Source organism: Antechinus flavipes, chromosome 3 (assembly GCF_016432865.1).
Source record: "Antechinus flavipes isolate AdamAnt ecotype Samford, QLD, Australia chromosome 3, AdamAnt_v2, whole genome shotgun sequence".
NCBI classification, from domain to species: domain Eukaryota; kingdom Metazoa; phylum Chordata; class Mammalia; order Dasyuromorphia; family Dasyuridae; genus Antechinus; species Antechinus flavipes.
This window is the reverse complement of record NC_067400.1, coordinates 629,358,867-629,374,004: the sequence shown is the minus strand read 5'-3', so window position 1 is coordinate 629,374,004 and position 15,138 is coordinate 629,358,867. Positions and strand designations below refer to the sequence as shown.

Below are 15,138 nucleotides of genomic sequence, written 5' to 3'. Positions count from 1 at the left end.
TAATGTACTTAGTACTTATTAGTGTTCCACAAGATTCACACCTTTAAGAGATCATATATAAGGAGGAGCCCACAAAAGGACAAAACACTAAAGGGACAAGCCCACTCTCAGAGGAGGAGACAGATTCATTCTATCTTTCACCTTTGTGCTGGCTGGAGCCTGAAACTGGCAGAGACAAAGGATTAGCGGCAGGAGCTCGTGGAACCAAGGAGAGAGATAGGCCTCTATTAAAGCTAACCAGGCCCCAGGAAAAGATTCAAGACTTCGAAGGAGAAAAGAATTTGGACTTTAACTCCTGGCTGCATTTGAGGTGACTATTATACTGAACTGAAACTAAGGCTGCCTCCAGAAGCCCCCCAAGAAACCTGCTCCCAGAGAGCTATTAAAAAATAAATAAATAAAATTAAAAATTAAAAAAAAAAATGAAATGAAATGATGAACTAGATGCTCTCAGAAAAACCTGGAAAGACTTCCCTGAATGGATGCAAAGTGAAATAAGCAGAACATTATCCCTAGTAACAGCAACATTGTAACAATCAGCAACTCTGACCAGTAGCATTGTAATTATCAGCAACTCTATACCCATGCATATAACTTGTAAATAAAAAGCTATTAAAAAAATAAATTAATTAAATAAAAAATTAAAAAAAAAAAAAAAAAAAAAGAAATGAAATGATGAACTAGATGCTCTCAGAAAAACCTGGAAAGACTTCCCTGAATGGATGCAAAGTGAAATAAGCAGAACATTATCCCTAGTAACAGCAACATTGTAACAATCAGCACCTCTGACCAGTAGCATTGTAATTATCAGCAACTCTATACCCATGCATATAACTTGTAAATAAAAAGCTATTAAAAAAATAAATAAATAAAATTAAAAATTAAAAAAAAAAAAAGAAAAGAAATGAAATGATGAACTAGATGCTCTCAGAGAAACCTGGAAAGACTTCCCTGAATGGATGCAAAGTGAAATAAGCAGAACATTATCCCTAGTAACAGCAACATTGTAACAATCAGCAACTCTGACCAGTAGCATTGCAATTACCAGCAACTCTAAATAGGAACATTGTAACAATCAACAACTCTGACCAGCAGCATTGTAATTACCAGCAACTCTAAACAGGAACATTGTAACGACCAACAACTCTGAACAGCAGCTTTGTAACAGTCATCAACTCTAAATAGTAACACTGTAACAATATCAACTTGAACAACTTAGCTCTTCTCAGCAAGGCAGGGATCCAAGACAATTCCAAAGGACTTAGGATGAAAAATACTGTCCCCAGAGAAAGAAATGGTGGAGTCTGAATACAGATTGAACTATATAGTTTTTGTTACTTTATTTTTCTTGTGTTTTCTTTCACAACATGACGAAGGTGGACATATATTTTACATAATGGCACATTATAACTCGTATCAAAGTATTTGCCTTCTCAATAAGACAGCAGGGGAGAAAGAGAATTTGGAACTCGAAAGTTTTTTAAACAGAAAATGAAACTTGTTTTTACATATAATTGGGGGGAAATAAAATATAATTTTTTTTTTAAAAGAAAGATTGTCCTCCCGTTCTCTCTAGCACCTCACTGGAGCCAGGCCCCTTTCCCTCCCCCACATGATATAATATCTATTCATTTGTCCAACTGCTTCCAATGCATATCTAACACAAGATATCTACTTGAACATGTCACTCCCACGTTCTAAGATCTCCAGAGTCTTGATGGCCGTGAAATGCAGCCCTTACAGATCTCATGTGTGGATTGTCTTCTGTCACTTCTCCGGCCTCAGAACCCCCTACCCTCCTTCACACAGGATCTACTTCAGCTTCCCTGCCATCATTCTGCTCTGTTCCCCCCCCCCCCAATCTGTTGCCCCTTCTCTGGCCTTTCCTCCGGGGTCTGACTTTCTAGGCCACTTTCCTCAATACCCATCCCCACCTCTTCTTATTTCCCAGTCCCCTTTGCCGTCTCCCCGGCCTTTGTATCATCCTCTTTCTCCCCATTAACAGGCAGAGCCGTCTACTTCATCTTTGGGTCCTGCTGCAGTGGAGACAGGGATGTCGGGAGAGCTGGATTCAAATCCCAGCTCTACCAATGACTGTGCGTAGCCTCGGCGGACTGGCCCGTCCCCATGTCTCCACAACGAACGATTTGGAGCTGACTAAATGCCTTCCAAAGTCCCCTTTATCTCAGACCCTTGGATGCCCCAGAAAGCAGAGCACAGAACCCCGGCCCTGGGGGACTCTGTGAAATTTGGCTCAACTCCAAAGGCCGAGATGAAATGAGAGCGTGTGCCAGGCCCGGGATGAGTACGGGACGAGGAAAGGGTGAGCCCGGGAGCTGGCCGACAGGCGGAGCCAGTGAAGCAGCACCCAGAAAAGGAGCTAGGGAGGGAGGCCAAAGGCCAGCTTGAGCGCCTCGAATGCCAGGCTCAGGAACGTGGCTACCTATAGGCTGGAGGAAGCTCCAAGGGGAGCGTTAGTGGTCAGACCTGTACATTGCTACAGGGAAAGATGACCTGAATGGGCCAGCAAAGGATGAGTAGGAGAGGGCAGAGACCAGAAGCAGCTGCCATACTTAATCCCCTGCCTCTGACTAGGCAAGTCCTTCCAAAGTACTCGGAGTCACCAATGGCTGAGGCTGTGACCCGGCTCTGAACTCCCTGTTCCCCTTCAGTACCCAGCACGGGGTTCCGGTCTCCTTCGTCTCTGCATCGCTCCATCTACTCATTCTCAGCCCAGTAACTGGGCTTCTGGCTCCTTGTCCAAATGAAATTGCTCTCCTTCGAGTTCTTAAGAACCTCTTGGTGGCTGAAGCCCGTGGTGTCCATCCTCGTCCTCCGTGACCTCTGGGCAGTCTCTGCCGCTACGATCCCCTGCTTCCTTTCTCGGCCCTCCTGGCTCTGCGTGCTGCCTGCCGAGTGCTCCCTCCTGCAGCGTCAAGCTCAGGAGCTCCCTGGGGTTTCCCACGCGTGATGGGTGAATCTCAGAGCTCCATCTCCCGGCTCCCGAGCTCCGGGCACGCCTCGTCTCCGTGGGATGTTCCCTAGGTACCAGACTTGATGGTCTCTCCTTGACACACCCCAGTGGACCCAGGGCTTCTTGAGTCATCCCCCCACCTTCCTGAGCTGGGCCCCAGCCCAGCTCAGGCCCTGGTGACCTTTCGAGGGGGCTCCCTGCACATAGCCTCCCCATCCCTCCGTGTGGGAGCCCAAGCCCGACCAGGACATTGCCCGGAGGGACTCTCTTGGCTCTCTCCAAGATGACCCTTCCCACCTTGGCTCCCCCCATTTTCCAGGCATCTTCTGCCAGCTCTCTCGTCCAAGTGAACTGACTCTGTCATAGTCCTCACCGCCGAGAACACGGGCAGGAAATTGAGAAGCACTCGGGCGGCCACCTGACCTTCCGCCTCCCTCACTCTCTGCGGGGATCGCTGAGCTTCCTGGCCAGCCCAAAGCCTTCTTCGGAGCCCCGGCACTGCGTTCGAGGGCCGGCCCCCTCAGCCCGGCCCACCCTCCCTCCCAGCCCTGCTCCACCGCTCCTCCTGGCGCCCCGCAGTGAGCACACACTGACAGCCGGCAGACAGACACATTTATTTCCTTGGCCCCATATCCACCCCCAATCCGGTTCTGAGAACAGTCTCACCTCTCTGAGAGTCAGCCCTCCCACCCCCCTCCCTGCCCAGACCCCTGGGCTCCCATCATTCCAAGCCCTGGCTGAGCTCGAACCACTTCGGGTCTGGGGACCCTTGGCCTCCTCCGGATCCTCAGCTACCCCGGCCTTCACTGGAGTGTGTCCAGGGTAAATCCAGCTCTGGGTCTCCTCGGGGGCGTGGTCGGCCACGCTGGCCCCTGCGGGCTCCCACCTGGGGGCTCCCTCTCGGCCTCCTGCAGGTCCAACCCCGTTCGGGTTCACACACGGAACCTCTGGAGCGTTTTCTGCAGGGTCCGTGTGGGGAAGGTCTGGGCCAGGACCATCATTCTGGCTTTTCTTCCAGATCTTCTGGGGCCGCCCGGGGAGCCTCTGGACTAGGAGGTCGCCCGGGCTCCTCCTCCGGGTCTCCAGGAGCAGGGTCCAAGCTCGGGGACTTCTCTAGGTCTTCCTCAGGGCCCCCCCGAGCAGGGTCCGAGCTGGGAGACAGCTCCGGGACCATCGCCTCCAGCCAGGGCGGGTCCATGCCAGGGCCTGCGAGGGAGCTGGGAGAATCTGGGGGCGGTGGGTGCTTGCGACGGGCATGTCGCCGCAGGGTGTTGCCCTCGGTGAAGCGAAGCCTGCAGATCGGGCACTGGTAGGGCCGCTCGCCCGAGTGCACGCGGCCGTGGTGGGCCAGCTCCCCGGCTTCCCGGAAACGCCGTGGGCAGAGGGCACAGTGGAAGGGCCGCAGGCCGGCGTGGATGTTCCGGTGCCGCCGCAGGTGGCTGGCCCGCTTGAAGGCCTTGCCGCAGGCTGGGCAGGTGTGCGGCTTGAGTTCTGAGTGAGAGATGCGGTGCCGTTCCAGGTCTGAGAGGTAGGGGAAGGCACGAAGGCAGACCGGGCAGAAGTGTGGGGCCCGCCGGGCCCGGGACCCCCCGCCCTCCTCACCTGCCTGGGGCACGGTGTACGGGACACCCTGGGCATCGATCAACAAGACGCCCCCTCCATCCTCAGCCTCCACCCCATCGGGTGGCCCCGGGGCCTCGGGGGCTTCCCCCGCTGTAGAGCCTCGGGGCCCGCCCCGTTTGCGGGCGGCTGGGGAGAACGTCTGGCTCGAGGAGGCGTCGGCGGAGGAGCCGGCCCGCCCGGCGGGGGGGCGGCGGCGGCGGAGGCGCACCCCGGGGGTATCGGCCGGCGGGCTGGAGCGCTCTGCCTCCTCGGCTGCTGGCTCCGGGCTGGAAGGGTCCATCGGGTGCTGGGGATTTGGGGCCCGTCCACAGGACCTAGGCTGGTGGAGGGAGAAAGGAGGCAGTGGTCAGAGTCAGCCGGAGGACAGCAGAGGGACGGATCTGGGAGAGGGACCCGGAATGGGGGGCTCAGACGAGACCTCGCCTCCTGAGGGGCTGCGAAGGGAGCAGCGTTCCGAGGCAGGGAATCATAAGGGAGGTTCTTCAGAAACTGAGGCCCACGGGAGCGACGAGGGACAAGGAACCAACGGGCCGGAAAGCCGGGGGCCGGGCCGGGAAGGACGGAGTCCAAACAATTTGGAGAGAAGGTTCCAGAGTCCCGAGTAGCAAGGGAGGCCGCGGGACTGGGTTTGGAGAAAGAGCCAGAACCAGGCTGGAGGAGGAGGAGGCGGAGAAGGGGGAGGAGGCCCAATGGGAAGGCCAGAAGCCTCCATTGCCGGAGAAGTGACCTGACGGGGGGAAGGGTGGGTGAGAGAGAGAGAAGGGGCAGCTGGGGGCACAGAGCCACAGCCCCGGCCCGGGGGGCACGAAGAGCAGAGTGCCCACACTTGCTGGCACTGACGCTGGCCAGGTCGTTTCATCAATTGCCTCCGATAAACAAGAGGGAACAAGACTGGGGGCCGAGGGAGGCCAGAGGAGAAAGCAAGCAGGTTTGGGGGAGTAAAGACCGAGGGGGACGGACCAACCTGCTGCAGGCCGCGGGATGTGGGGCCGTTATCTGGAGGTGAGGAAAAAACCAGACAGACTTTGGGGAGAAGAGGCCAGACTGGGGGAGGGGAAACTGACAGGAACTCTCACATACACACACACACACACACACACACACACTTACCTCACACACACTCATACACACACACACTCATACCTCACACACACTCAACACATTCACACACACGCATATCTCACACACACATCCACACCTCACACTTACACACTCACATTCACATCTCACACTTACACACTCACCCCCCTCACCACATACACTCACACACTCACTCCACACACATTCACAGCCACAGCCATACCCACGATGCTCTGGGAAGAAGCAGGGCACAGAGCATCTAGCCAAGACCGCTGTCTTCCACAAGCTGCTGAAGACCCTGGGGAGGGGAGCCCGGGAACGGGGGACGCAGCAGGCTAATGAAGAATGGGAGCTTCCTGAAGCTCGGCTCGGATTCGGGGCAGGCTCCTGGGCAGGTAGGGGTGGAGAAATGAGCTCCTCTGTGAGCACAGGCTCTAAAATCAAGTCAACCGGAGAGGGGAGCTCCCCGAGGTGGGACTGGCGGCCCCTCCAGGCAGACAGCCAGACGGCCAGAGGCCCAGAAGGCTCTAGGGAGCCAGGCAAGAGAGAGGCGGCTAAATGGGGGGACCCAACGGGACTCCTCAGGGCTCTGCACAGCTTTACCCACTTCAAAGGAGGCCAAGAGCCCCGGGCCTGCAGTCAGGAAGATTTGAGTTCAGATCTGGCCTGGTTGTGGGACTCGGGGCAAGTCACTTAATCACTGCCTGCCTCAGTTTCCACCACTGTGAAACGGAGATCATAAAGTCCCTTTCTTCTCAGAGATCAAAGAATCAAGTAAGATGCTGTTTGTAAAGGGCTCGGCGCAGTATCTTTCAAGCGCTGGCCTAACAAATGCTTCTTTCAGAAAAGAGGTTCCCATGAGGCAATGGTAGGCAAGGAAAGCCAGGGTGGGGAGGGGGACACTAGGGATCCCAGAGGCAGGATCTAGCGGGATTGGGGCGGGCTCATCTCTATTCTCTCTGCCACAGGGAGAAGAGCTCACGACTTGCCTCGACGGTCTTTCCCTCTTTCAAGAACTAGGAGAATCAATGGAGGGAACAAAGAGTGGATGGAAGAGGCTGGTGTGGCTGCACGGGGGACTCACCCAGCAGACTGGATTTTAAACGGAACCTTAAGAAGGCAAACGAGGACAAAAACAACCGCGGAAAAGAAACGGAGAAAACGTTTTAAGAAAATCCGCCAGAGCCTCGTCGTTAGTCCCTCACGGTGTCTCCCGTATCACCGGGGCGCCCAGCTTTAGACCCCGTCTCCGATTCTGTATATGGATACATAGGGATACCTGTCTCTCCCGGAATGAAAAATGTAACAGACTGACCCATGCAGACGGCTGTGGCCCAAAAACTTGGTCGGGGGCGATTGGGAAGGGGAAGGAAGACCTGGGTAGGGATGCTAAACACAAGGCCCGGCTGCGCGCCCTTTCAAACCACCTTTTGTTTCCATTTTCTCCATAAAGGACAATGACAGCGGCGCCAGAAAGACCAGAGCGGAAACCCTGGGACGGGGGAGGCGGTGGCCAGACAGCTCCCGTCCCTGACGGCCACCACCTGGAGCTCCCAAAAGCACTGGCAGTGACCACTGCAAGGCCACTAGGATGGCGATGGCTCGGCTTCCCACAGGGCCGGGAGCTCCGGTGGCCTTCCCGGGACTGGCCTGGCGGGGCATGGATGCGGCTCTGGATGGAAACAGGCCTGCAGAGGAGGTCACAGGCCATCGCCGTCAAGCCTGGGACTGGGTGCTGGCTGAGGAAGCGCGGGTAAAAGAGATCTGGGGGTCAGAGTGGGCTGCTGACGGACAGCACGATCCAGATAAAGAGGTGTGGGGCGGAGCCTCGGGCCCCTTGCCTGGAGCCGTGGGCTGCCCGGGGAGGTCTGGCCCTGAATACGGAGGGAAGGGTGGGTCACACGGAGAGGGGAGTCGGTCCTGGGGGGCGACTAGGGCAATTGGGGGGCGTGACCCTGGGGATTTCCTGTGGCGAAGGGAGCAGCCTCGTAGAGGGTAAGGGCCAGGTTTGCACAACTGGAAAAGAATCCGAGACCCCTAGAGCTGGGGCCCGGGGCAGATCACCCCCGGACCCGGCCCGCCCTGGCCCGGCCCGGCCCCCCCTCCAACTCCCGGGCTCCCCCGCTAACTAGGCAGGGGAGGGGGAAAAGGGCGAGGGAGCGCGCGCGGGCACTTCGTTTTCGCGGGGCGGGGGCGGAGTGCGATAGTGCGCACGCGCAGCGGGGCCCCGCAGACCGCAGGGAGGGCGAAGTCCGGCCCGGGCGCGCGCGCGCTGGGACGGAAGGGGCGGAGCGCGGGGAAAACAACCAATGGTTTTTGCGGAGCGGCCGGGTGCGGCGGGGGAGCGGCGGGTGCGCGCGGGAGGAGAAGGGGCCCGCAGGGCGCGCGCAGGCGGCTGCTCGGGGGCGGGGGTCGCGTGCAGCGGGCGGCCGAGCCCTCCCTCCCTTCTCTCCCCTCCCCCTCTTCCCCTCCCTCCCTCGGCCTCCCCTCCCCGCCCGCCGCCCCCTCCCCGCCCGGGTACCTCATTTGCATGTCGCTTAGGGGCGCGCGCGGGGGGCGGCGGGGAGGGCGGGAGGGCGGGCGCGTGGGCCAGGGCCCGGGGAGGGCGGGGCGGGGCCGGGGAGGGGGGCGGAGGCGGCCGCGTGACGCCGCCGGCCCCGCCCCCTCCCTCGCCCTCCCCGCGAGCCGGCCACAAAGGCGGAGGGAAGCGCTGACTGCGCCCGCGCGGTCTTAGCGCTCGTACAGCTCTGCGGGCTTAGGCGGCGCCTGCGCGCTGCTTTCGCGTCCCCTCCTGCCTGCTCGGCACCACGTGACTATCGGAAAGCCTGAGTGCCCACGGTAAAGGTGGAGAGGTTGAGGCCCAGAGTGGGCCCCTTTACTGCCTATCACGTCACACAAGCAATGGGGGGCGGTCCCAGGGTGAGAGCTGGACATCGGCCAGCATGCGCCCAGCGAGGCCGGAAGAGCTCGGCGCCAATGAAACAGCGCTCAGAGATCCCGGGGAAGTGCAGCGCTGGCCCCGTGGGTGGGGAAAGGTGCTTGGAGATCCTCGGGTGCCGCCTCACTTGACAGGGAAACTGAAGGACAGGGACTCACCAAGGGCCTCGAAACTGGGGTGGGGGTGGGAGGGGAGAAGCCGCGAGGGCAGGCGGCTCTACGAGGGGATTCAGACACTGGCTGAAGCCCAGAGAGGGCCAGGGTCCTGCCCAAGGTCACACAGCACGTTCGAGCACTCGCCCTCCAGCCCAGGGCCCCTGACGTCATTACAGCCCCGGTCCCGTGGCCCGACGGGAAGTAATGGCGCCGGGCTTGGCTTCGGGCCCCGGGAGGACTGAGGCGGCCAAGATGGAGCCCAGTCCGGCTTCACTGCCCGCATCCAAAATGGTGCTCGCCGATCTCTCAGTTCTCCGAGTCCCGTGTGGCCTCGAGGCGCGATGTTCCAGAAGGCTCTGCCCTTGCCTAAGATGGCGCTGAGGCCACGCCCCCGTCGCCGGCTCCCGCCCTCTTCAAAGATGGCTCCCAGCTCCGCTCGGCTTCTGTGCAGGCGCGACATCTGAGAAGGGGAGGGGGAGCGTGGGGGGCAGGGAAGGAAGGGGGACCCGGAAGTGGAGGGGCCCCCCCGGGTGGAAGTGACGCCACCCCCGCGGCCCAAAATGTCGGCGCCCAGAGGGAGGTGTAAGTAATTAAAGGAGAGAGGGGCACGGCGCGGTCCGAGCCCCCCCTGGAGCCCGGATGGCTCGGGACTCGGTCCCCTCCCGCGCCCCCCGCCTCGAGGAGCCGGATGGATCGGCCCGGGCTGGCCCGACCGAGCCGCCCGCCTCCGGGGCCGCGGGGCTGCGTGGATGGGACCATTCACGGCCCGGCTTGGGGGGTGGGGGTGGGGAGGGGGCCTGAGCGGGACACAAAGGACGTGGGGGAGGGGGCCTTCGGGAGGACCGCGAGGAGGCGGCGTTTAGGGGGAAGGGGGATCTTACTCCTAGGTGGGGGGCTTAGTGGGGGGAGGGGAGGGGCTTGAACGGGGGAGGGGTTTCGTTCGGTGAATGGGAGGGGCTCACAGGAAAGGGGTGGGGCTTGAACTGGGTAAGCGATAGGGGCTTAGGGGGCGGGAGGCCTTTGGAAATGGGTGGAGCTAAAGGGGAAAGAGGAGGGTCTTAGGTGGCAGGAGTAGGACTTAGAGAAGAAGACAGGGTTTAGAAGTTAGGAGTAGCTTCGAGAGGGGGGGCTTAGATGGGGAAGAAGTGGGACTTGGGGGAAGAGAAGAACTTGGGAGTGGGTGGGGCTAAGGAACAAATCCTTCGAGGGGGGTGGGGCTTAGAAGTTGGGTTTTACTGAGGGTGGTGGGGGGCCCTTAGAAGGGACGGGGCTTGGAGGTAGAGACATTTTAGAAGAGTGGGCAGTCCTTGGATGGGGTGGGGCTTGAGTAGAAGGGGCGGGATTTGGCAGTGGCTAATCCTCGGAAGGGGTGGGGCTTGGAGTTTGGGGTGGGGTCTCAGAGTGGGCGGGCCTTGGAAGGGGTGGGGCGGGGCCTGTAAGTGGAGACCCTCTGACCATTCTAGAGGAGCCCCTTGGAAGAGGGGTGCCATCCCTTCCCTACCTCTCTTTCCGCAGAGATGCCCCAGGCAGGGCACGTGCAGATCCCAAGCCATGGAGGACAGCGCTGTGGACGGACCCCTCCCTGCGGCCGGCCCGGCCCCGGCCCCGGCCCCGGCCCCTCCCGTGGCCCCCCGGGTGCCCTTCCACTGCAGCGAGTGCGGGAAGAGCTTCCGCTACCGCTCCGATCTGCGGCGCCACTTCGCGCGGCACACGGCTCTCAAGCCCCACGCTTGCCCCCGCTGCGGCAAGGGCTTCAAGCACAGCTTCAACCTGGCCAACCACCTGCGCTCTCACACCGGCGAGCGGCCCTACCGCTGCTCCGCCTGCCCCAAGGGCTTCCGCGACTCCACGGGCCTCCTCCACCACCAGGTCAGGGGCCTCCTCCCCCTCGGCGCCTCGGGGCGGCCCCTTCCGTGGCGGGGTGGGGGCCGTGGGGGCGGCGCTGGGCTGGGGCTGAATGTGGGAATTCTGCCTTCTTCCCCCCTCTGCAGGTGGTCCACACGGGTGAAAAGCCTTATTGCTGCCTGATTTGTGAGCTCCGCTTCTCCTCCCGCTCCAGCCTGGGCCGTCATCTGAAGCGCCAGCACCGGGGGATGTCCCCCCCCACGCCCGCAGGCTTGGGCCCGTCCGGCTTAGTGCCGGGCCTCCTTCCCACTTTGGGGCCCCCGGTCCCAGGCCCATCCTGCAGCGCCTGTTCTGACGAGGGGCCCTGCGTGGCCTGTGGGGGCGGCCCGGAGCCCCCGGGTCCCGGGCCGGGCTCCTGGGTGGGGGGCTGGGGGACCGGGGGGACGGGCCCGTTTGTCTGCGGGGCCTGTGGCCGATGCTTCCTGGCGGGGGCCGAGCTGGCCTCCCATTGGGCTGCTCACACAGATGTGAAACCCTTCAAGTGCCCCCGCTGTGAGCGCGACTTCAATGCCCCGGCCCTGTTGGAGCGCCACAAGCTCACCCATGATCTCCAAGGATCCTGGCCTGGGCCTGAGGGCAGGGAGGGTGGAATGGAGGCTCCTGAGGATCCCCAGGAGCTCCCCTCTGAGGAGCCTCAGGAGTTCTCCGAGGGGCCCCAAGAGTTCCCCTCAGAGGATCTCCAGGAGTTTCCCTCCGAGGAACCCCAGGAGTTCCCAGAAGGGCCCCAGGAGTTCCCCGAGGGGCCCCAGGAGTTCCTTTCTGAGGAACCCCAAGAGTTCACTTCAGAGGAACCCCAAGAGTTCACCTCAGAGGATGTTCAGGAGTTCCCTGAAGAGGATCTCAGTGAGTTCCCCACTGAGGAGCCCCAGGAGTTCCCTCTGGAGGTAGCCCCAGAGGTATCCCAGGAGGCCCCCGTGGAGGAAGCTGAGGAGGTATCCCAGGAGATACCCGTGGAGGTGCCCGTAGAGGTATGCCAGGAGATACCCGGGGAGGAGGCCCCGTTCCCCGTGGCCGCTGATCTGGGCGAGGCCTCGGAGGAGACCCTGTACCAGTGCGACTGCGGGACCTTCTTTGCTTCCGCGGCGGCCCTGGCCGCCCACCTGGATGCCCACTCGGGCCCGGCTTCCTGCGTCTGTGGGGTGTGCGGGGCGGTCTATGGGGCGGTGGCGGCCCTGGAGGAGCACCACCACGGGAGCCACGGGGCCGGGCCTTCTCCGGGGGGGCCCCCCGCCGGCTCGGGCCGCACCCCCGCGGCTCTGGCGGCGGCGGCGGCCGGGAAGAAGGTGTTCAGCTGCTCCGAGTGTGAGAAGCTCTTCCGTTCCCCGAGGGACCTGGAGAGGCATGTGCTGGTCCACACTGGGGAGAAGCCCTTCCCGTGCCTGGAGTGCGGGAAGTTCTTCCGGCACGAGTGCTACCTCAAGCGGCACCGGCTGCTGCACGGGCCCGAGCGGCCCTTCCCCTGCCACGTCTGCGGCAAGGGTTTCATCACACTCAGCAACCTCTCCCGTCACCTGAAGCTTCACCGAGGGATGGACTGAGCAGCCCGCCGTCCCGGAGATCCTCCCGGCCTGAGTGGGACCAAGGGAACCTTGGAATTGGAGGGGGAGAGGGCTCCTGGTCTGGAGGGACCCCAGAGATGGAGGTTGGGGCCCCTGAGACCCCCCGAGCATGAGGACGGGGCTGTCGGGCCGGGGGAGGGAAATGGAAATCTGGGCAAGCTTAGGGAGCCGGCCCCGCAGCCCCTGCCCCGGGCACGGCCCCCGAGCCCGGCCAGCTGGCCGGGCACCTTGCCTTCTTCACTCTCCAGGAAGGGCCTCCAAGCCAACTGACCCCCGAGGAGGGAGGATGGGCCGGGGCCCCAGGGAAGGGGCTGAGCCTGGTGCCCCTGCCCAGCCCAGCCCAGCCCCCCTCAGAGCTGCTCATGCAAGGTGGATTAGACTAACCCTGCTGCACCCCTCTTCCCCAAGGTGGACTGCTCTGAATGGACAGAACCAATCCTCCGGATAAGGCTTTCACCTCATTCCCCTCCCTCCCCGGACCAGTCTAGTCTGTCTCCCTCACCCCCTTAGAATGAATTAACCGAGTTTGTCCTTATGTAGAATGTGGACTGGTTCGCAGCCTAGTGCCCCCTCTCTTGTCCCCTGCCCCCATCCCCATCCTTCCCACAAGGAGTGGGCTTCTCCAGCCTGGGAATACCCCCTTTCGCCTCGTGGGCTTCGGGTCTCTGTCTCTCCCGTTTGTGTCTGTCTCTGTGTCTCCCCAGGGCGGGGGGACTCATCTGGAGGGCCTCATGTGTGCGCATCTGCTTCCCCACGCCCTCCGGACCCTTAATAAACTGGCCTGATACTCTCTCTGGCTTGCTCTTGTCTGTTGGGATTGGGGGGGGGGGAGGGGTCTGCCACCATCTCACCCGGAAATGCTCAGTCCCGTTTCCCTTCCTGGGTGGGGGAGGATAGAGTCTGGGAGCTGAGGCCCTGGGAAACTCACCCTGGAGGTTGGGGCCTAGTTTTAGAGATCCCCACTCTGCAGCTACAGATACCCCCGGAGGGGAGGGACCCCTCGGAAAGCGAAATCCGGGCACTTGGAGTCGTCCCTGCCCTGGAGGCGCTTATGTCTCTCTGGTGAGGGGGGAGTGGGCCCGTTTGCGTCCCAAGTGGCCTTGGGCCCTCATCCTCTGTCAGAAGGGCAGAGGATGTGGCTTCTGGGGAGAGAATCCTCCCTCTGTGGCCGAGTCCGCTGTGGGGCTCACTCGCGTGGCCACTAGGAAGCTTTGCCTCGGTCTCCACATCTGAAGACCCTTCTGGCAACCACGGCCTGGCCCAGGCAGGTGAGCCGCTCCCCTCGGCCTTGCCCCAAAGGCCAGGAAGGGGAGAAGTTGCTTCCAGGAAGGGGAGAAGTCTGGGAAGTGCCCGCTATTCACTTGTTAACTAAGAGGGATCTAAAGAAAGCTCAAAGGCTCCCACAGAGCACACGACCACTGCCGGTGAAGCGCCCGGGGCCAGAGCAGAGCCGGGAAGGCTACCTGCACAAGGGAGCATTGGATATTGGAAAGCAGCTGCGAGGTAGAGATGACACAGCCCGGAGACACTCTTAGAGAATAAACGCGCCCCCCCCCTCCCCTCCGGAACAGCAGGGGGCCAGAGGGCCCGCGCAGGTGGAGGAGGGGGTGAGAGGTAAAGGGTTTGGCCCCCGCATTTGCCATTTCATCTGGGAGGGGATGAGCCTGCCCTCGGGCAAGTGGGGGAAGGAAGGTCAGCTTTAGTCACCGAGTGAGGATGCCCCGCCGAGGAAGGACTCGAGCCGGGACGGGGGAGGACGGAAGGCTCCCGCCCTAGACGTGCGGCAGAGCCGAGAAGGCCAGGTCTTGGCCCATATTGGAAATGAGGGGTGAGAGTGAGGGAGGAGTCCCAGGGGATTCCTAGCGCCGGACCCCGGGGTCGGAGGAAAGTTGGGGGGGCAGAGAGTGGGTCCGGTTTCGGACACCCAGTTGGAGAAGCCGGTAAAAGAGGCAGGGAGGGGTTTGGGAAGTGTCAGAGAGCCGGTCGTTAAGCGCACGGACATTGATGAGACCCCCAAGTGAAGTGGACTGGAAGGAGGGAGAGGAGGACCCCGGACGGAGCCCTGTGGGACGCCCAGGAGGAGCAGGAGGAGCAGCAACTGGGCAAGAGGGGGAGCGGAGAGAGGAGACTGGCGGGGAGGATGAGCACGGGCCGTGAATTTGGCAATTAAGAGATCACCGGTAACGGGACAAAAGCAACGAAGTGACCCTTCTCTAGGAGCTTACGGTCAAATGGGGCGGGGCGGGGGAGGGACACGACACGCACGCGAAATGTCCGCGGGGTAAATCGGGGGCCATCTCGGAGGGAAAGCGGCCGCCTTTAGGGGCTCTGACTGGGATGGGGGGCCCTCTGGGCGGGGGGCACCCATTCATTGGGAGCAGAAGAGGAGGCTGCCAGGACTTGGCCATGAATGGCCGGAGGGGGGTAGGGGCAGACAAGGGACAAAGGGGCCTCTGAGCTGCTGAGCCGGATTGCCCGGGTGCCTGGCGGTGCCAGCCGCCACGGGGAGGGGAGTAGGGGAAGGGGGAGGGGGAGGGGCCCTGCAGGCGACTAGGAATGGAGGGGAGACGCAAAGCAGAACGGTTCTGCGCAGCTGCGCATGCTCGGGGATCCCCAAGAGAAGGCCTTGGGGGAGACTGCCTCCTTAAGCCTCATTCTGCAAACGAGGGCCTACTATCTGGCGGGACTGGAGAGGCTTCTGCGGAAAACATGATCCCTCCCTCCCTCCCCCAACGCCCAAGAGACAGACCCCGCCCGCCCCGGGAGTGAAGCCATCTTCTGAGAGCCCGAGCTCTCTTCTCAGTGACAGGTCCCGCCCCTAGCTACAAGCCCCGCCCCTTAAAGCCGAGATCCGCCCTGGGGAAGAAGCCATCTTCTGGGAGCCGGAGCTCTCCTCTTAGTGAC

The 15,138-nt window shown here is 61.3% G+C and overlaps 2 protein-coding genes across 2 annotated transcripts; one reads left to right on the top strand and one right to left on the bottom strand.

Moving 5' to 3' along the window:
• Positions 1-3,569: 3,569 nt before the first annotated feature.
• ZNF524 (zinc finger protein 524) lies at positions 3,570-8,286 on the bottom strand. Its single transcript, XM_051990111.1, has 2 exons — positions 8,199-8,286; positions 3,570-4,916 (listed from the first exon to the last, which is right to left on the bottom strand). Exon 2 carries the CDS (start codon positions 4,875-4,877, stop codon positions 3,972-3,974), a length of 906 nt encoding a protein of 301 aa, XP_051846071.1. The 5' UTR covers positions 4,878-4,916; positions 8,199-8,286; the 3' UTR covers positions 3,570-3,971.
• A 976-nt stretch (positions 8,287-9,262) lies between these two features.
• Positions 9,263-13,024, top strand: FIZ1 (FLT3 interacting zinc finger 1). Its single transcript, XM_051990109.1, has 3 exons — positions 9,263-9,352; positions 10,286-10,639; positions 10,762-13,024. The coding sequence occupies exons 2-3, from the start codon at positions 10,322-10,324 to the stop codon at positions 12,211-12,213; spliced, it is 1,770 nt and encodes a 589-aa protein (XP_051846069.1). The 5' UTR covers positions 9,263-9,352; positions 10,286-10,321; the 3' UTR covers positions 12,214-13,024.
• The last annotated feature ends 2,114 nt before the right edge of the window (positions 13,025-15,138 follow it).